Here is a 21,951-nt window from a genome sequence, read left to right as displayed (position 1 = left end):
CTGTAGTAAGGACTTCAGCACATTTGCTAGTTGCTAATCTTCTGTTTACTTCCTAAAAGTCTAATTGTCAATTGAGGAGTGGAAGGGGACGCCCTTCCCAGAGCAGCCCTTAGAGCAGGCAAGAAGAGAACTATGGCCCCTGGTGAAAGAACTGGGCAAAGAGTGTCATGAATGATCTGCTCTTGGAGTGGTCTCCTGCCTGGAGATGTGCATAACCGACACTTTGGACAGAGGACCAGTGTGCCACATATCCTGGCCTCTGGACAGAAATGTCCACGACCATGAAGTGTCCTTGGAGAGCCCTGAGCTCCATGGAATGGTAGGTACTTTGCCGGGTATTGCACGGGGGAAATCCAGAGCAGCCTCTTTCTTGATGTCACCAGAAGTCTGGGCTAGAGGGACCAAAAAAGGTGTCTAGAGCATCAGTGAAGACACTGAGGCCTACAGATGAGATATGACTTGCCCAAGACTTTCCCACAGCTGTGCCACGAGTGTATGTAGATTGTCCTGCTGCTGAGAAAGCAAGGTTATGATTACAGAAGTAAAAGGGAAAAAGATAACTCCATAACTCACGGTTATGGATCACCTTTTGAGACTAAGACCCAATTGTGTGTGTGCTGAAGGATTTTTTTCTTTTAATTTCAAAAGTTAATTTTTAAAAAAATGGGCCTAGTATTTGTTTCTTTAACTTAGAAGGCAATTGTATTATAGGATCTCATGCCAAATCAACTGGGTAAGATTTGATCAAGATTTGATCCTAGTACCTTGGGTAAGATGAATACGAAATGATCTTTAACATGTCCAATGTATGGCTGAGGTAAAGTCCTCCCTTGTGTGTTGGATGAATCCTAGCAGAGTAGGGAGGAAGAAGGAAGGCAGGGCTCTCTGGAGGAATGAGCAGAACGAGATGCACACATTTTACAATGATTTCTTTTCCCCAACACCTGGTGCTCAAGGAAGCCTTTCTCCATGTCAGTTTACATCTTGGTTTCACTGTCAATGGGTTTCTCAGGTTCGTTGTCCTGGGCAATCAGCTGATATGGTTTCTTCATCTCATTCTCTTCAATTACCGAGTTACCCATTTCTGCATCTCGGTTCTTCAGTTCGTGTCTTGACAAGTGCTCTACAATCCCGGCTCCAAGGGAGTCACCCAGCACATTGGTAGTGGTTCGGAGGCGATCCCTGTGGGCAAGGGAGGGAGGGAGAAAATGGGAAGCTCCTTTAAATATCATGAGATGCTAGCTTCTACTGTGAACTAGCTGGAGAAGATTTTAGAAGCATCTCTTAAAATCCAGGGTAAGAATAGCCAGCAACTACATAGTTACACACTAGACATGTAATTCCCATCAAACTAGCTATTAAATGTTATGAGGACAGGTAGGTGACTCAATTTTCAGTGATGAGGCTGAATGGAGCTAGAATCCCTACAGTGATGAATGACTCTTTTTTTTCTTCTTTTATTTTAAATTTCTCACTGGCTTCTCAGAAGGTGGAGACAGTAGAATGGATGTTTGAGGTCAGCCCAAGCAAAAAGTAAGTGAGACTCTCTCTGAACAAAAACAAAAATAAAAGACAAAGGATGGGGATGTGGCTCACAGGAGCGCTGAGTTCAATCGCCAGTACAACCAAAAAAAGTTCCTAAAGTGTAGTTCAGAGATTTTTTTAGGACCCCCTGAGGTCAAAATCCTTGTCATAATGTTAGGATATTATTTTCTCCTTCTTCTCTCATTTTTCTTAGGAAGTATAGGGGAGCTTTGCAAAGTCTACACAACATAGTTGGGCTCTACCTGTCTAGCATTAAGATGGACATTATAGGGATTTACATAATATAAGGTGGGGCCATTCTTTTCACTATGTTTTTGGTCTGGAAGTGGTTATTTTTCACAGGGCCAGGATGAAGGGGTGCAGAGCAGTAAATTCAGGAGGTAGAGGCAGGAGGATCTAGTGTTTGAAGTCATCTTGGGCTCTATAATGAGTTCTCAGCCATCCTCAGCTACAAAGTGAGATCCTGTCTCAAAAAACCATGTCAATCTAGCTCTAGGATAGGATGCTGGCTATGCACGAAGCCCAAGGTTTTATTTCCAGGACTGCAAAATCAATTACCCTTCCCCTGTCCTTGTGATATTGGTACTAATGCACAATGAATTCATTATGACCTCTAAACAATGAGTTAAACATGGGCAAGCTTTTCTGAAGTGATAAATATCGATAGATATACAGCCCACATAAATTTAAAGCGCAAGCTTTTCTAAAGTGAGAAATCTCCATTGATGGATGGCATTTAGACTTAAATCATTTTTTGGACTTCAATGTTTTTAACATGTAAAAATAAAAATATTGAGAATGAGTGCTTTCATTTTGTAAAAGTGCTGACACTCACTGAGAGTTAAGGCAGTGAGTAGAGTGACTGCACGGATGTTTATTGCCTTAACCCTCCCAGTACTTGCAGGGGGGGTGGGGGAGGGAAGACAGGGGGACAGGGGCACATAAACAAGACCATTTCACTGAAGTGGAAACGAAGGTGGATGAGCCGTCTAGACCAGGATGCAGGAGACTAGATGAGACTCCCTCTCTTGGGTTTCCTGCACGTTTTTGGGCTCTCCATTAGTTCTTGGAGTCAGCATGTACGACTCCAGTACCCAATGTGTTCTTCTAAGCACTTGCACTGGGCATCTTTGAAGAAGGGAAACAAAAGGAATGTCTGCTGGAAGGGGGAAGGATGGGGGTCAGGAATGGCTCTATAGGATCAGGCCGCAGGGTGCAGAAAGTACATTTTTTGGGACGTTTTCCAGAACACTGAATCAATCCACTGGACGATGCTCTGTCTCCACTGTCTGCATGGCCATCACCCCGTGGGGCTCAGACGGAAACATCTGAGTTACATCATTGGAAAGCGAGGCCTAAGAAGAAGGGCCTGAAACAGTGCATGCGCCTGGAGGCTCTTTCTAGCCGCCATGGGGATGTGTTGTGCAATTCAGGAAGGCCTGCGTGAGTTATGTTGGCTTTGCAGCCATCAGGTTTCCCAACTCCGAATGGCTTTATGGAGTGAGGAGTAGAACAGCCACATGTGCCCTGGCAGGCTGGGAACAGGGTGACTGGCGCACAGGAGGAGGATGTAGCCACAGGTTTTCCTCCTCACCAGGTTCTTCTGGGAGATGCACCAGGCTGCGCGGCCCACCCGGGTGACAGACGGGGCCGCGACCTGAGCCAGAACACAGTCAGCATGTACTCACAGGAACCAGTCGACTGCGATGATGAGTGTGATGTCGTCAGTGGGCAGGCCCACGGATGTCAGCACGATGACCATAGTGACAAGGCCTGCCTGAGGGATCCCAGCTGCCCCGATACTGGCAGCCGTGGCCGTGATACTGTTGAAAAACAAAACAACACAGCATCGAAACCAGAAGATATTTGTACAACTGCTCCTCAGTGGACAGCACCCTGCAGAGCATACACACATCAGCTCATGACCCGCCCTGTTATCCGAAGAGGATGTGCTTCAGAAAAGGGAAAAAATAAAATCCCCGAGCTCAAAATAATCTTTTTACTTTGGGGCTTGCTTTGTGTCATCTGATATGCTAAGCATGGCTAATCTCACTTGATCTTTACAACAGCCCTCTTGAAGTTGTTCTAACTGTTCAAACATTTGCAGTGAACCAAGTGGTGGGTGGCTATCTTCTTTTTCGTGTCCTGGAAAGTGTTTTGGAGGATCTAAAGTACAGTAGTTGAATGGGTAGAGTGTAGTGGTAGAGTGTTTACCTTGTAGGTGTTGATGCCCTAGGTTCACTCTCCAGCATTGCCCAAAATAAACACAAAAAAAACAAAGGTAAACAAAATCAACAAATACCCTCTTAGCCTTCCAAGTCAACTTGAACATTTAAAATTCAGTAGAGTTATAGTAATGTTTTTTTTTTTCCTTTGTGCCAGTACTGGAGCTTGAACTCAGGGTCTTGAACACTTGCTTAGCTTTTTTGTTCAAAACTGCTGCCTACCACTTAAGCCATACCTCCACTTCCAGCTTTTTGCTAGTTAATTGGAGATAAAGTTCTTGCATCCCCCGACCCCCACCCCAAACCTTCATCCTCAGATCTTAGTCTCCTGAGTAGCTAGGATTATAAGCATAAGTTTTTGTAACAATTTACTTCCAGTAACTCCCCTATGCCAGTGGAGGCTTGTAAAGAGCTTGATTTGTGTGATTATAGTGGACAGAAAATTTAGCCTATTAATTATTTAAATTATTAAAGTAAATGGGGTATGGACAAAGTTCTGCACCATTATCATTCCTCTTTCCTTGAGGTGGAGTCACTGTGCACTGTCATTTGCCAAGTGTAGTGCCTGAGAGTCTAGTTTGTTCAATATGAGACTTAGCTAATGAGAGAATGTAAAAATGTTTTTATAAATAACAGAACCTTACCTAGATCTGAAGTGGTATTGATAAAGTAATATGTCTGTGGCAGGAAGTGCTCGTGGTTCACTGTACAGTTCCCCTTCTCTGGTCATAGAATGATCATCCAGCCTATGGGTACTCAGGAAGTTTACTGCACTTCCTAGCTTCCTTTTGGCAATTAGAGTGAATTATGGCCCAGGAGAAATAGTTGGAAGTGATCCACCAACTTGCAGCCTATGCTGCCTCCCTCTTCTTGCTGGCTGATCTTTGGAAGTGGGATTGAGCCATCTGCACAAGGGCAACACCCAAACCACAGCACTGTTTCCTTAAACTATGGAGTGCTCCATTAGCCTTGTGGAGCAAAGCTGAAAGAGAAATGAATTCTGCCTGGTTTAGGTCACTATTATTTTTCATTCTGTCACATGCAGCTGAACCTTTTTTTTTCTAACTTAGCTTTTCAGGCTTGTCACTAAGAGAACAAACTGGGAGCACACGGCACATGTGATATAATTACACAAAAAACATGAGCATGTCCATCCCTAGAAAAGGTTCCTGAAAATCAAACATGAACAATGATCACCAACAAAAGATATGGAGTGCGATGGTGGCAAATAAGTGTTACTTTTCACTTTATATACTTATATGTTATTTGAATTTTGTTACCAATGCACAAGTGAAATACAAAAAGCTAATAACGTATATAAATCTAAAAATAAATTATCCCCTCAACTCACCTTCTGTTTATGTGCAATACCCTACCTCAACAACTTCTTCACCCAGCCTTAATCATTCTCTCCTCTATTAAGATCGTGCTTAAGATACTAAGTCCTTGTACCTGATGGTAATGATCTGTCCAAAGTTCAGTTCAAAGTTGTTAACTTGAGCGATGAAAATGGCAGCCAGTGCCTCATAGAGCGCTGTCCCATCCATGTTAATGGTGGCACCCACAGGGAGGACAAATCTGGTAATGCGTTTGTCAACACCATTATTTTCTTCCAGGCACTTGAAGGTGATGGGTAGGGTGGCAGAACTAAGAACAGGAAAACAGAAGATGTCAGCTGAGTGTCCTCCTGGTAGTTCTGACGGTATCAGTGTTTGATCTCTTGTATAGATAGTTCTTTCTTCCCTGCATCCTAACTTACAGGGAACTAAGTCAGCCCTTGTCTAAAGGGCTAGAAACAGTGTGATCACTTGGCAGTTCTGCTTCTGGGTTTTGCCCAGGCATCACTTGTGATTACTCCCACAGCAGACAGCCTGAGCCAGCTCACCCTGCCATATCTCCCTCAGTCAACTGGGAGAGGAAGGAATGGTAAAGGACAGGAAAGAAGGGTGGTTGACTTCCACCCCCAAACAGAGTCCCAAATAGATAAGATGATCAGCATCAGAGGTGAAAAGGTCAACTCATTATTCCTGAAGTTGTAAACCCAGGACAAAATGCTTCTACTTGCTTCTTACCCAAAGAGCTCTGGTCACAAGGAACAAGTTCCACATCTACACACATACCTTGAAGAGGTTCCCAACGCTGTGAAGAGTGCTTGTAGCAACCCTCCAATGAAAACCCAAGGGTTCTTCCGGGTTACCAGAAAGTAGAGGAGTGGCAGGACGATGACTGCGTGAATGAGCAGGCCAATAATGACTGTCACCGTGTACATGGCAAGCTGTCCCCCAATCACGCCCATGTCCTCCATCTCAACAATTTTGCCTGCGACCAGGAAGAGGATGCCCAGAGGGGCATACCTATGGAGAAACAGCAAGTTGTCCCATGTAAACTACCAAGCAGTAAGAAACAACAAAACATGGTGTTTTATTTTGCTGAACTTTGACTTGGCCTTTCTAAGGAATTACATGATTTTTGATCTCCTTGAATCTGTCATATTTCACTTAATAGGTTTATATTCACTTGCATACCACACAATGTATTTACTTATGAGTTTATAAGCTAAATCTAGCTTGCATATATAAGAGAAAACATGCATCTTTGGTCTTTCTGGGTCTGACTTACCTTTACTTAACATAGTGCCATGTATATCCTACAAAATTAAGAAGAGTGATGGAGGAAGTGGATGGGGAAGGGATGGAGGAGAATGTTGAAAGGGGTAACACTGGTCAAGATAAATTGTATTCATAAACTGTTTTGTTAAATAGAAACTCCTTTGTATAACTAATTAAAGGTAACAATAAAAAGAAAAACAGCAACTACAAAACAAAACAAAAAAATAGGGAACATGGTGGGAAAGAGTGGATTTCCAAACTTTCCAGTATGGGATATTATTACGACTTGTAGAAACTATATATTTCTTTCTTTTCTATTTTAAATGTAATTTCCCCCTGGATATTTCCCCTGGGATTGCTCTAGAATATTTGTTTCCTTTTCTTTTATACTTGTGGGAGAAAAAGGGAAGTGTTAGGAGTTTTGGTACCCACCCCTATTTTCTTGGACAGTTTTCCTTTCCTGAGATGTCCCCTTCCACCTTGCTGCTGACCTTTGGCTAAGTACTGCAACTGTCACAATTCATCATAACACTATCCAGACTTTGGGAAGTATTGTCCACACACAGTTGGCTCCCCAAATGAAAGCGTGAACATAGAGGGCCGTGTCAGTGGTTCAGATTTACAGTCAGCTTTTCTTAATCCTAGGGCCACCTTCATTACTTCTGTCCATAGCTACATATCACTAACAATATCATATTTTCTTTAAAGCACCTGTTTTACTGACGTAGATTTACTTTCAGAGAACATTTTATGCTATTGGGCAAACACGAAACTGGAACCATTCACCATAGATCATAAAATAAATTCAAAGCAATTAAAGTTAATAACATGCAAGTATGTACTACTACAATCAGTTCCTAGGTGTTCTAATTAACTATGACAAGCTGTTATTGCCATTTGTGAGCTTTCCCTTGTAGACTGTAAGAATGAGAAACTGACCACAAATTGACTTGTATACACCCAAATAGCCCTGTTTGTTCAAAGGCCCTACTGCCTAGTTTTCGACTGCCTTTGTGTGAGGTGTGCAGTAAACTATAACCAAACACATCACCAAAAACAGAACAGCCAATCACTCAAAGAGAAAGGTCTGCTGGGAACAGCGGAGGACTTAATGTAACTTGAAAACTACAATGCTTCTTTTAAAAGTCCTTAGAATGTGGGCCAGGAAATCATAGAAGTACCTGTTTTCAAAAATGCAATAACTCAAAAGTTGAATGTGTAGGCGAATGTACAGCTAGCAATGTGACATGTGAGGTCCATTCAGTGCTCTTGAATGGGCTTCTTTCATAAAAGAGGTGAAAGGTGGAGGGATTTTAATAATATGAAGATAAATGTCCACTCTCAGCCTTCCCAGGATTTCAAAGGAACCTTCCAAGTGGAGGCCCCTGTAGAGACTACATTCTGATTTGTCTTTGTGCCCAAGTTCATATTCATCTTGTCCATAGTCCTAAAAAGTGGATTTCTCTAGGCTTTAGTGGCATTACAGACAAAGGACATTTTTAATCATGTTGGTGAGTGGGTGCTTTTCTCAGTAATTGATGCTTTTCTGCAGCAGGTGCCAAGGTAGGTCGTGGGTATTAAAAATAAAGGATAAAAGAGCAGTAACCCCCACATGAGGCATAAACCAAGCAAAGGGTTCTCTCCCTGCTGGGGAGACGACTTTTCAAGGCCAAGACTCTCCTTTGGACTAAGCCTTTTCCTTTGTCTCTTGCTCTGAACATTATTAAAGGAAGTTCCATTATAAATTGTGGCTTAGCATTCCATAATATTTCCCATGAAACCTCCATGAGTCCCTCTGTACATTGCAACAGAACTGTCATGAATAGTTCTTTCCTAGAGTTCAAACAGAGACATATTTCCATTTTTATGATGGTTTTGGGCCTGTGGGTTTGCTTTCTTTTTCAGTGGGGAGAGATTCTCCTCTCACATTTTGTGAGACTCTTAGTCCTTCAGGTCTCGACCGCCACCCCCCCCCCCCCCCGAAAAAGAAATCACCTGCAGGCCGTTCTTACCATTCAAGTCAGAGTTTAATTTTATGTCTTCTCCCCAGTAACCTGATATTTAATTTTATTTCATTTTAGTTTTTCACAGCATTTAGGACTTAAGACATGGTTACTTTATTTGCTTGTTTTTGTTGTTGTTGTTGTTTTGTTTTGTTTTTTGTCTGTCTCCCTGAAAAGCATGTAAGATCCAACATTCTTGTATGGTCTCTTCACTTATGGGTCTACAGAGCGTTCTTATCATATAACAAGCACCGCATAACTAAATAGATGCAAAGTGGGATTCTATAGGCTTCAATGAGGTAGAAGAGTTGACACCTTTTGGAAATAGGGAAGTGAACTTAAAATAGGCTTGCAGATAGGTTCAAGACCTTGAAGGGCCAGTAATGCATCAATTACCTGTGCTTTCCAGAGTGAGACCATTAGAATTAGGCATTGGCTTGGTGAGGCATTTTCCTCAGAACAGAACTCATGGTGATGGCAAAAACATCATGTATATAGTTATATAGCAAATGGAAATACATACCACATTACCACTGCAACCAATCTCATGATGGCTTCATTAAGTGAATCAAAGAAGTCTCTCAGGGCTTGTCCCTGTTCCTTCATGTTTCCAATCACGAAACCAAAGCACATGGAAAAAACAACCAGTCCCAGGGCATTGACTCCATTCACAGATCCTGGAACAGGGACTAGCTCTTCCCTGATACGAGTGAGAGTTTCCATGGCCTCTGACACATTGTTTACCACGGCACTCAGGAGTGTTTCATTGGACTGAATAGGCACTTTAAAGCTTCTCTTCTCATAGCTGGTTTTAAACTTAAAAATAAAAAGCACAACAGGAATGAGCTGATTTTAATTTTTCTTTATACTTTGCTGCCATCCAAATTTTCTACAATGATAAACATTATTCTGCATTCAGAAGATCCTGTAGAAAGTATGAAGTTATCTATCTATCTACCTATTTATCTACCTATGTGGCTGTCTATGTTTCTATGTATGTATGTATATATGTATGTATGTATCTACCATCCATCTATCCTAATCTGTGGCAATTCCCTATTCTTCAGGAAGACACATATATTCATATAAATCACTACACACACACACACACACACACACACAAACACACTCAAATACATAATATCATAAAATCATCATAGGAAAGAGATGTCTGGTGAAAGATAGTGTTCTAAATATGCATAGTCATGTACTTTTGTTTTCTTCCAAAACCCTAATAAAATCATTATAATGGGGTTTAAAAAAATTCATAAGCCTAGATGTTCAGAAGTTCTTTCCTTTTCTATGGGGATCATGCTATGGGATTATGGCGAAATCACCTAACATCCATTCTTTAAATTCCACAGTTGTGCAACTGGGATAACTGGGCTGGGATAACCTCCAAGGGTTGCAGTGATGATCAAATTAAACATACTAGGTAAGAATACCATATAAAAATGCAAGCTATTACATTAACATTGGTTAATGTGCACAATGAAAGGCCCTTCAGGAATTAGACCTGGCTGGAGATTGCAGTGGATTATTAAACATGCAAAAATCTCAAAACCAGGCTTCAAGCCATTTCTGATATCAATTCTTTTTTTTTAATTGCATTCTTTTAAAAAATATTTTTAATTGTAAAGATACTATACAGAGGGGTTATAGTTACATAAGTAAGGCAATGGGCACATTTCCTATAGACCTTTGTTACCCTTCCTTGATATCATCAATTCTTAATGATATGTGCCTTCCTGATGAATAGCTGAGGATGGCAATTCTCCAAATCTGTAGTGTATTTTTTTCTACCTCAAGAGATGAGTTTCCCCACAACTTCTGCATAAGTTAGCCAGACAAGATTGCTGAGAACATTGCTGTGACCACAGAAAACAATTAAGCCTATTTTGCTATGCATTTAGCAACAGTAGGATTCCATGATAGTGAAGGTGGTAAAGTATCAGTCAGGGTCATAATGTGTAGCTCTTGACTAGTTAAAGGGGAAAAAAGGAGGCCATGCATGAAGTGCTCAGCCATGACTTTCTGGTCCATTGGGAAATTACTAGTCCCAAACAAGGACGTGGCCAGCTGTCAATGCTGTGGTCACACCCTTGAACAATCAGTGGTATTGCTGGCCATTTTAAGCGAAAGAAAATCGTATTCCAGTCAACGTTCTCATCTCTTTGCTTTGCTGGGTGCTTATGTATTTGATAGATTAACTTGGGTAGATTTTTCAATCCTGATTATCCTTTCATCTCTTTCTTCTTAAATATAGCTTGTAGCCTTTTCAAAAGCAGCACCATCATTTGCATTTTGGTCTAAACCAACTAGATCTGGGGAGAAATTTTTGCTAACTCTTGAAAATCTTGTACATGCCAAAGTACAAAAAGTACAATAAATCTGCACCAGTCAGTAATTTTTCCATCTGAAAGCTAAAACAGCATTTTTTTTTATATCACTCAGTGCCAGCTGGCTAATTGGAATAGTCACCAACCTCATGGTGCTAGGGTTGGCTGGTTGTGTTAAAAGGTGTTTATTAGGGACTGGGAGTGGTAGAGTGCTTGCCTTGCATGCACGAGGCTCTGGATTCGATTCCTCAGCACCACATAGCAGAAAGAGCTGGAAGTGGTGCTGTGGCTCAAGTGGTAGAGCACTAGCCTTGAGCTGAAGAGCTGAGGGACAGCACCCAGGCCCAGAGTTCAGCCCCATGACTGACAAAAAAAAGGGGGGGTTATTATTTATTATTATCATTGTTTTATGAATAAAGGAAGTTAAGAGTTTAGCTGCTTAATTTTTTTATTAAAAAAGGATTCTTGTAATGTACGTGTACATTACCTTTAAAAAATAGTCTTAATAGAATTTTTGTTGTTGTTGTTGTTGTTGGACATGGAGCTTGAACTCCCTGAGCATTTTCCCTCAAGGCCAGCACTCTACCACTTTGAGCCAGTTTTCTAGTGGTTAACTGAAGATGAGTCTCATGGACTTTCCTGCCCTGGCAGGCTTTGAACTGCAATCCCCAGATCTCAGCCTCCTGAATAGCTAGGATAACAGGCCCATTGGTGCCTGACTTAATAGAATTTTTAAGAAGGAAGAAAAAAAATCAAAGGAAGTCTTGGATGTATAAACTCTGCTTCTCCATGAGATTGGCTTTTGTTTCCTTTTACAGATCCCAACAGGAAAGTTCGGAAATTACAACAGGGGTGAATTGACACCATCTGGAGAAGTGTTTGGAAACTATTATTTGATTCAGAATGTCTGTTTTATATTTGGGGCAACAGAACTTTTATAGTCAATTGAGGTTAGAATGAACTTTACTGATTTTTAAATCTCTTTATGGCAGAATGCATTTCTGCCCACTGTGCAGCAAGCTAAGATTTGCTTGACTATGAAGCTGAGGGGAAGTGGACATTACCAGAGCTTCCAGGTAGCTGTCTCATCTGTTGATTTCTAGGAAGCAGAATGGAATAGTTGGAAGAGAAGAGCATTTATAGTCATCACAATGGATCTGAATTCTGAGTTTTGCATCTGCCATTTACTACCTGTGAGAACTTGTGCTGGTTACATAGGCTCTCCATTCTTAAACATGAGCGGCCTCATCAGTGAAATAGACAGTGATACTCATCACATTGCTGTGAAGACTAAATATAACATTAGTGCTTGGCACACAGCAGGCATTCCATACATGATGGTGCCATTCCTTTCTGATACGGGTCTCCTTCAGATTCCCGAAGGCCCTCCATAGACTTCTAATAAACATTCCAATGATGTTTTTAAACCAAACCCAGGAACTGGAATAATCTCTCTAATCTTCTTTATAGAAAGCTGTTATGGAGTTTGCCTACTTCATGGGCTTTTGAGTATCAGCTGTGGGGGACAGGGAGAGAAGAAGACTGTCTTGATTAGCTCTCTTAATAAAAACAGAGATTCAGTATGGTATTTATATGCAAGATACACTGTGTCTAGCAGCTAGGGGGCCTTCAATGGAAGGTAAGAGCCACCACTTTCCCCAAATTTCCCAGAGGATCCTCATGTTTTCCATGTGGTTGCAAGAGAAGTGATTCTTATTGTAGACAAATGGGGGCGGAAAAAAAGGGCTCTGCTTGGTTTAAATGCCAAAGAGGAATTTTAAAGGGGAATTAGTGGTTGTAGAATGTTTACCTGTTTAAAGCAGGCTTCCACCAGATTTGGAGGGAACATGTTCCTGCAAAGAAAATAGTAGTCACTTGAAAAATTTGGCAGAGAGGAACTTTGTTCCTTACATACTGCTTCATTGTGTCTAAAGCAAGGACTCCCTTGAACCAAGTACCAGATGGAAAAGGTGAAAAGTCATTTTTCTGACTTGAAATGGGATATATGTTTGTTCCTAAAGTGTGACCTATGCAATCTATATTTTGCAAAGAAGTGTTCAATTCAACTGCCATCTTGTCAGCCAAACACATTCTTCATTCAGCCATTATATCAAAACCCTGCTCCTAAGAAGAATCAAAGGGAGGTCCAAATGCCTTTTGTTAGCACCGTGGCTGACTGAGCTTTTGGTCAGTCACAGTCATCTTTGGTATTGCACCAAGTGTTTAAGGAACAAAAGCTCTCAAAACTCATAGTTGGATGGTGGAACTTTTTTTTTCTGTAAAGATTTGTTAGACATTCTGGAGAATGGACGTGAGATTGAATAGTTTTCATTGGAGACATGAACTTCAAATTTTGTGGTAGGGTTTGCCATGTCTTCAAAGACTGTGTCAGGATAATGTTCAGGCAATGATCTGGTCAGGGAATAGGACATTGACCAAGCTATGGCATTCATTTATGTTAAAGAGGGAGTGGGTAAAATCACCATTAGAGAGCTAAGATTTCCATCTTAGACTTGGAGAAGAGACAGAACCAAGGTAGATATGAGCCAAGAATTCCAGATGTAAACTATCAAAATCAGACCTGAAGGCTATAAACTTATACCTTTCTTTGTATGATCCAGACTGCCCTGCTTCCTTTCCCTTCTATATGTTTGTTTTTTATGCTAGAAGTATGCTTTCAGAAGATTCCAGATGAATGCTCAAGTGACAGCATAGGGACAGGATGTTCATATACTCATCATTAGGGTAAGGAGGAAGAGAAACTCACAGGCCTCTGATAGACCAGGCTGGAGATCCCATTTTCAAGATCTCAGTTCTTCAAATAAAGATAGGAATTACAGTGAAAGACATTACAACAAAATACTCTTAATCCAAACTCCCTGAGGTAGAGTTCATGGAAATATGGTAAAAAACAAAACAGAAAAACAAAAAATCCCACTTTAACTAACTATACAAACTAAACAAAAACATATTAATAGGTTGCTAACCTGGTATGGAATAATGTTATAGGGTGGCTTGTTATCTTCAGATCATTGTGATTGACTTCCTAAAAATGGTTTTGGAAAAGAAAGTTCCATGAGGGCTGTGCATAGTGGCTACCAGGGAGGCAAAGATAGGATTGTGGTTTTAGGCCAGCCTGGGTAAAAAAGTTAGTATCAGCCTCTTTTAGTCAGTGACACCTCCAAGGAGGGCAAAACAAAACAAAAACATCTCTTGAAACTCTGTCTGAAAAATACTAGAAGCAAAAAAATGGGCTGTATTTGCCTGACAAGTGGAAAGTTCTGAGATCAAATTCCAGAACTGCCAAAAAGAAGAAAAAAAAGAAAAACAAGCTCATGCCCCTTGCAGTTGGGTGGTAACTATAGATGGATCACATGAAGTCACCCACGGCAGGAATGAGGGGTGCTGCTGAGGATAGCCTCTGATACTCTGCTGCCCATATCTCCAGGGGGTCTAACTGCTACAGTTGAGATAGAGTATCAGATCAGTCCCTTGGAGGAACTTTCTTCAGATGGTTGACAGAAAGCTTTTAGAATAGGTATCAAGTCCATTTGCAAACAAGTTGTTAATTAAGAAGGGATGGGGGCTGGGAGGGAGGAAGTTCAATCTTGAGAAGACAAGTCTGATGGGGGACTGCAAAAAATGGATAGGGATCTAGAGACCTGTTCCATTTGTCCCTTTTCCATTTGTCCACCTTCCATTCTTCTCTGAGACCTGGGAACTGACCTCCATGGACCGTGGCATATGAACTCCTTCACTTCTATGGGTCTAACAGCAGGTATTGACAGATCCCTGAGAAGTGGATGTATCCATTGTATCCATGTATCCATTCCTCCAACTCTTTCCTTGACAGGTTAGTGGCAGCACCCTTCCTCCAATGAAAGCTAGGTGTCCTACTTTCAGGCCTTTCTCCCATGACTATGGCTCTTTCTTGAGTCCAGAAACAAAATAGCTTCTTAATACTGTTAATCCTCTGGCACCTCATCCCTTGGAGGTTCTTTCAACCCTGACAGCACCTTTGCAAGCCTTCTTCACTGGTTAACTTCTGAGGGTGCAGCATGCTCCTTTCTAAGACTTGACTGATCCTAGGGCAGAAGTGTAGTGAGAGAAAACAGGAAAGTACCAAGATCAAATTTTGGCTCACTTCACGGTTCTGTGAAAGGCCAGTTCTCATCAAGTCTGTTTTCAAGAGTTAGATAAGACTCATTTGTAGTGGGTCTGGTTGTGACATAAAACAACGCTGGAGAAACTATCACTTAGTCTTTTATTACTGTTCTGTCAACTCTCTTTTTTCATAGGAAATACAAAAAGAAAAAGCCAAGGAAAGGAGTGATCAGCAGACCTTCAAATACCCTGCTGGAAGCGTATTTTTACATATAGTAAACAATGATACAGACCCAAGTTCTGAATTAGCAGTCATGTGATTAGACTAAAAACTAGTCTTCAACATTAAGACTCGTGAAAAATTAAGAATGACTAATATGCCAAGACAAATTGCACAACCAAGAGAACTTAGTGATGAGGTTCTGGATCCTAAAGGCAGGACTCTCAAAGTCTGTCACTTTCGCTTCTCCTCATTGTTTCTAAGAGAATGGAAAATTGATCCTGGATTTATTTTCTGTGAGAAGATGCTTCTTTCAGATACTTCTTCCATGACTCATGGTACAAAGGATGAGGCGGCCAGAATATACCCAAGAGCTGGGCCTGCGAGGACGTACCTGATTAAATCCAGGAAGGCATCTGCAGCAGTCACTTGTACAATTTTGCCTTCTCTGTACATGTTTTCCTTTGTGCCCTTCCCAGGATGGATGATGATGACAATGATTATGCCAATCACCACAGCAATGATGGTGGTAGTCATGTAATAGACTACAGCTCGCATTCCCATCTTCCCTGATGCCTTCCTATCTAGGGCCGCCATTCCTGGTGAAGGCAAACAGAAGATTTTTGGGAAGTCAGTCCAGGGGATTCTTTAGTGGGAGATAATGGGAACAGCGTTTCCTTCTACACTCTCTTTCCCTTTGCCCACCCAGCAATACATACTATGAGAACTCGGCCCCAGATCTACTCAGATCACAAAAGGTGCAGGGGGAGGGGAAGCCATGGGAGATGTAGACACTACTTGTATCAGTGAACATGTGAGGGAACACATTTGCTGCCCTAAAAATTGATTCCGGGTGGCCAAATATTATCAGCTCTCTAATAGTTTGAAAGTGCATTTAACGTCTCTCCTCCATTTTCATTGGTTGGAAATACCTACAACTATGAGGCATAAGGTAGTACGTGTGTCTGTCTGTGTGTATAACAGGACACTAAACATTTCTGACAGGGTTTGATGAAGAGGAATCTCTCCTCTTTTTGCCAATTCAGTACTTTAACTTGAGTCCTATGTCTTCAGAAAGTCTCTTGTAAATATGTTGAATACATGAATTGATCAACTGAATGAACAGACGAATTAATATTTACTTATAAACTGAACAAAAAAATTCAGGTAGGATAATCTAAGCTTATTCAAGTTCAAGGACTGTGATGATTCTCACAGGTGAACTGGCATTAAATAATTTCCCCAAAAATGTATCATTTTATATGTTTTGTAGAATCTTTTTTGATGTCTTTTATGCAAAATGTTATTATTCTAATTACTTGCTGATCTATCTTCAGTTTGCATTTCAAGTAAACATTAAGTTCTAAAACCCAAGTTCTCTGTTTTACTTCACCTCTTCTAATTAATCTTAAAACTATTAGGTTGGCGGAGTTCTTATTCGTGTACTCTCTCTTCTTCTACTTTGTCCCATAGGGACACATTTTGTTACATAAATCTAAGGTACCTTCTCATGTTAAAACACTTTCCCCCCTCATTTTCAGAAGTTTAAGTTTCACTTAGTTGAAATTGGAGACAAAACTGAAAGGTTTCTCCAATGGTGTAAACTAATTCAAGAGACATATCTCTTGGGTTGGAAACAACTGGACCTGACATAAAACTCTCAAAAAACAAAATTATTAAGCTAAGGCCCAGTGGCTTATGCCTGTAATCTTAGCTGCTTAGGAAGTTGAGATCTGAGAATTCCAGTTGAAGCCAGTCTGGGCAGAAAAGTCTGTGAGACTCTTATCTCTAATCAACCACCAAAAAGCTGGATGTAAAGCTCTGGCTCAATTAATAGAACACTAGCCTTGAGTGAAAAAGCTCAGGAATAGCACCCAGTCCCTGAGTTTAAGCCCCAGGACCAGTGCCAAAAAGCCCCCCCCAAAACAAAAAACAAAAGCCAAACAAAAATCCACCTAAAAAACTACAATATGGGCTTTTCAGTTTCATTAGTTGTTCATCTCTTTTCTTCTTTCTTTATCCTCCTCAATCCCGTGATAACACTAAAATCCAATTATAGTATAATCCAATTATAGTTAGAGTGTTTTCCTTACTATTTAAAATTGTGATTCCATGAATGTATTAAAAGGTTATATTACATTGCAAGGTAGATAACAAATTTTAATGGTGGTTTCATATTAAATAGTGACCATGTTCACACAAATATATTTAGAAAAAGGTAAGTATTAAAAACTAGTGTCTATTGGAAAAAATTATATTATGTGAAGTAAGCCAAGCCCCAAGAAATGTAGGTCCTATGGTTTCCTTTATTTGCAATAACTAGTATATGTCTAGGACAAGCAGAAAAGGTCAAAAGCTATGTATATATGACCATATAAGATGATGTTAAGTGAAATGAACCCCAAGATAGGGACACAGTGTTTTTTTTCTTTCTTTCTATTGTTTTTAACATATTTATAATGTGCTATGTGATTTTTTGTTTCTTTGGTATGTTCCTCCCCCACGGTATAACTCCTGTTTTCACTGTATTTGATGTCGGTGCCCTGCATCTTGTATATATACATTTTTCTAATTTGGAGAGGGGAAGGATACACAATGCTTAAATAGGGATACAGGTTGACCCATTGTAACAATGAGATGTACAAGACACTATGTTGAAAACGAACTTTACAACTTCGGGCGTCGGGAGGGGGGAAGGGAGGAGCTAGGGAGGTGGGGAGGGAAGGGATGGTAGGGGAAAAAACAGAGGAGGAGGTAACAAAGCTCAGTAAAAAATGTACTCATTATCTTACTCATGTAACTGTAACCCCTCTGTACAATAAAAAAAATGTACAAAAAACAGTGTCTATGTCAGATAACACAGTTTAAGATTTGTCCAAATTTGGATTTGCTATGATTTAGGATTTACCCAAAACTATTGTTACAAAGGTAATTGGAGGTGAGAATTGAAGCACTGACTTTCCATTTACAGTCTCACTTATATCTGAATTATATAGTTTATAACGCTCATAGTATGCCCTTATTTAAATTTTCACATAGGATTATATTTTAACAAGAGCCCGTTTGGCAGATTAAAAACTAACTCAAGTCTAAGACTTTAGTTAACTTCAAGTAGAATGGAACAAGAACTCAAACTCAGGTATTATGTCATTCAACATGAGCTTCCTGCCCAAATGGACTTTTTAGTGCATTAACTTTAAACCACATTTATCTCTGTCTAGCTTCTTGATACCCATTGCTAAAAATCAATTTATTGAGATGGCACCATTTAAATACGTCAGTTATGTTATAAATGATCTCAGCCAAAGTATCTCATCTCTCTATTTTCTTCTCAGGTATGAGTCACATGTCAAAATACCTTGGCTTTGCTGTGCTTGCAAAAATTTCTGTAGGAAGGGACCCACTCTTTCCCATGACTGTCTGAAGTTGGCACCATAGCCAGCAATCCCTCTGGTTCTTTTCCTGTCCACTAATGTAAGTACAAAAGGCCGGATATTTGACCCTCTTGCCCACAATGGCCAACCTGTGCTATTCAGGGAGAACACTGGTGGTCAAGACAGCACTAAGACCCCAGCCTGACAGTGGAATGGCAAAAATTATCTCAATACCCACAGCTATAAGGCTAGCAACTCTTGGAGATAAATTTTATAGGCTTAAAAATATTTCAGAAAATGAAAACCAACATGCAAGTATTTTCTCCAAACTTTCTAATTCTGAAATAGCTGAAGAAAACCATCAAAAGACATGTTCTTAACACACAAGAGAACCAACAGCCCAAATGAGGCCTCCTTCACCTCTGTGTATGGGGTCTTTCTTTTAAAAAGAGAATAAACTGATATTGTTTCCACCCAAGAAAGGGACAGATAGGAACTCTTTAGAGGCCATTTCTCTCCTTTTCCTACAAGAGTCCTATAGGATCACTTGCTCATCTCAGGTCCTTGGATATACCAATTGTAAAACTAAAGAAACCACCAGCAACAAGGCCATGCACTGTTACCAGGGCAACAGCAGGACAGATGTACACATCTGCTACACACACAATGACCTTGATACTGGTGGAACCAGGAAAACAGGAAGAGCTCTGGAAGATAAAAGTCCAAGTGAGCAGAGCATCGTCCTTCTTCTCCCACACCGGAACCCTGTGACCATCCTCTTGCCCCAGCCTCATGAAATATGAGAGACTAAGCTTTATACTAGAGACTAAACACACATGTCAGAATGTCTGGGCAAGGCCTAAGTGCTAAATCACTTTGTATAAAGGGAAGCTTCGGCAGCGATCCCTAAATGTATGGAAAGGGAAAGTTGTCATTCATTTTAAAATATAGGAGAGAAAGGACACTGGGGTGGTGGCGAGACAGGAAATCACACGGGCATGGAGGTACTTGTCAGGGTGATTACAGGATCCACACATTCATCGAAGTATGTGTTTGAGGCACACACTTACTACATTTAGATGTAGTAAAGGTAAAAAATGATCTTACTGTCTTTGTTTTCATTGTATCTGGGCTTATCTAAACCAGGTTTATTTTTTTACTGGGAAAATCAAGACTCTCTTACTTACTCTTTACTGGGAAAACCAAGACTCTTGAAACACACAAAAAAAGTCTTATATTGTACTCTCACTTGAGTACCATGATAACTCATCTGGGTACAAAGGGTTTGTGTGTTCTGTAGATTTTGAGTACACTTTCATGTTGATCCCCTGACTCATTCATCAGGTCCTGTTTCTGACTGATGCTATGTTTATTTGATTCAATGTCAATTATACAAATGTAGATATTGCTGATTACTATGTACAAAGGAAGAAACAAGAGACCAGAAAAGTTAAGTAACTTGCCTAATGTTGTGCAGCTAATTTGTGGCAGTGGCAGAGTCCAAACTTACACATCCCAAAGAGTATCCTTGTGGCTAGACCCCTCTTTTTTTATGGGCAAGCTGGGAATTACACTTGCTTGTCATCTATGCTGATTTTTCTAGCCTTCTTACACTGATCTCAATGTTGACCTGAGTTCCCTGGCTAGAGGAAATTCTATGGAGAGAGGTAATTGTGGAAGGTCTCTGTCTAATTTCTCCACATTCCTTAGATCTCCTGGAAGGTTAAATTGATTAATACTACCTATCAGAAGGGATAGAGAGATATAATAGAACACCATAAATTCTTCTTCATTTCTAGAAAAACAGGCCAGAGAATGCACATTCTAGTAGAGGTTGGAGGGCCATGAAATCTTGCTGCCTGTGAACATTGAGGCTTATTATCCTTTCTGAAAAAAAAAAAATCTACCTATCAAGCCAGGCGTCGGTGGCTCACGCCTGTAAACCTAGCTATTCAGAAGGCTGAGACCTAAGAATCATGGTTCAAAGCCAGCCTGGGCAGAAAAGTCCTGTGGAAATCTTATCTCCAATAAACTGCTCAAAAATGGGAAGTGGTGCTGTGGCTCAAGTGGTAGATTGCTAGCCTTGAGCATAGAGGTTCAGGGACAGCGCCCAAGCCCTGAGTTCAAGCCCTGCAATTAACAAGAACCAAAAAAAGCCCACTACCTATCAATAACCATCATCAAGCAGGCAAACTGGAAATCTATCAGATGTTCACCATTGAATTAAGTGCCAAAAAGAGACTGAACAGGATGATTTCTAGAATGTTAAGGATTAAAGTTTTGCTTCAAACACCGGGTAATTTAGTCAGTAGTCATAGAAGAGAGGAGAGGAAGAGAATTTCTTGAAGTAAACATGTAATTACTTCTTTATTAAGAAGATAGTCTTTCAGCAATCTATTTAGCACAACAAATATGCACCAAATTCATGGTATTTTTTTTTCTTTTTGGAAAGGCAAGGAGGGAGTGTTTCATAAATATGTATGTTAGAACTCTGTACCTCTGCATTATAAATTAGATTTCTTTTGGTACAATATTTGCTGTGGCTTCTTGGATAAGTGGAAGATATTTTCAGCCAGATATTAAAGGGTAATGCAACGGATGCAACTTTCCAAGGCTTTGTCATTTGCACGGATTTTATTTTCTTGTCTGCTGAAAAATCTATGTTATAAATGAACATTTTTCAGTCCATGCTCCCCTCCCTCCCCGCCACAACAGTTCCTATCTCTAGGTTTTGAAACATGAAATCTATAAAAGCAGGCCTCTGTTTTGAATTGTCTTTCCACATATCCTCATGATGCTTCATTGTTCTTCCAAGGCCTATGGACCAGGCCCAGAAAGAGCAGAGAAAGGCGAGGGTAGCTGCTGATTCAGGAAGACTGTTCTGCTTCGGTTTTCAGTTCATTTTAGATGTACGCCTCTACAATACGCTTCTCAAACATGCATCTAATGAAAGCCGCCTGTTCCCAGCCCTCCTAGAATTTCAAGACTGGCCGTTTACAGCAAGAAACCCAAGGATGAGCTCTAGTGTGTACCGTATTCATAGGAATACAAGGTGATGGAGTTTTTAAAATAGAAAAACTAGACTTTAAAAATACCCTATGCCTCATAGTTTCATATTGAGACATAGGTCTCTGTGTCTAGAGCAGCTGTCCTTGCTGGCTTTAAGGCATATGGTCACCCCAGAAAGAAGAGGGGGGGGCAGAGGACCCAAAATACCAAAGAAATCATTTGAAATTTCTGTTGAAAAGCTATCAGCATATTTTCAGCACCCAAGAATTTTCTTCTGGCCCCTTGATAAATTAGAGTACAACACACTACAATGTTCTGTGATTCTATGGGTTCTGGAACAGAAGGCTAATCTTTAAAAGGTAGGTTCCAAATTGTTGGTTAAGAATGCTTGTATCACAATTTTGAAGCATTTCCTGTAAGACGATTGACGATTGTAACCTCCGAACTTGGTCTAAAAGACCAAGGACTTAAGGCCAAACTCAGGGATTCTAAGAAGCACATTCCTTTAAAAAAATTATGGCAC

General features: G+C 40.5%; 1 protein-coding gene across 3 annotated transcripts in view; it reads right to left on the bottom strand.

Annotated features, from left to right (window-relative positions):
• Nucleotides 1-644: 644 nt before the first annotated feature.
• The window catches only part of Slc1a3 (solute carrier family 1 member 3), an 87,176-nt gene continuing 65,869 nt past the window's right edge, over nt 645-21,951 (bottom strand). For all 3 annotated transcript variants that reach the window (XM_042690626.1, XM_042690627.1, XM_042690628.1), the window contains 7 exons: nt 15,440-15,644; nt 12,532-12,574; nt 8,906-9,198; nt 5,891-6,124; nt 5,223-5,417; nt 3,234-3,368; nt 645-1,182 (listed from right to left, as the gene is read on the bottom strand). In XM_042690626.1, the coding sequence (XP_042546560.1) occupies nt 978-1,182; nt 3,234-3,368; nt 5,223-5,417; nt 5,891-6,124; nt 8,906-9,198; nt 12,532-12,574; nt 15,440-15,644 (1,310 nt within the window). In that variant the 3' untranslated portion in view covers nt 645-977. The remainder of the gene's footprint in view (nt 1,183-3,233; nt 3,369-5,222; nt 5,418-5,890; nt 6,125-8,905; nt 9,199-12,531; nt 12,575-15,439; nt 15,645-21,951) is intronic.

The sequence above is a fragment of the Dipodomys spectabilis genome, unplaced genomic scaffold, assembly GCF_019054845.1.
Source record: "Dipodomys spectabilis isolate Male_0828 unplaced genomic scaffold, ASM1905484v1 ptg000138l, whole genome shotgun sequence".
Lineage (NCBI taxonomy): Eukaryota > Metazoa > Chordata > Mammalia > Rodentia > Heteromyidae > Dipodomys > Dipodomys spectabilis.
The sequence above is the reverse complement of the archived record's forward strand: the minus strand, read 5'-3'. Positions and strand labels throughout refer to the sequence as shown.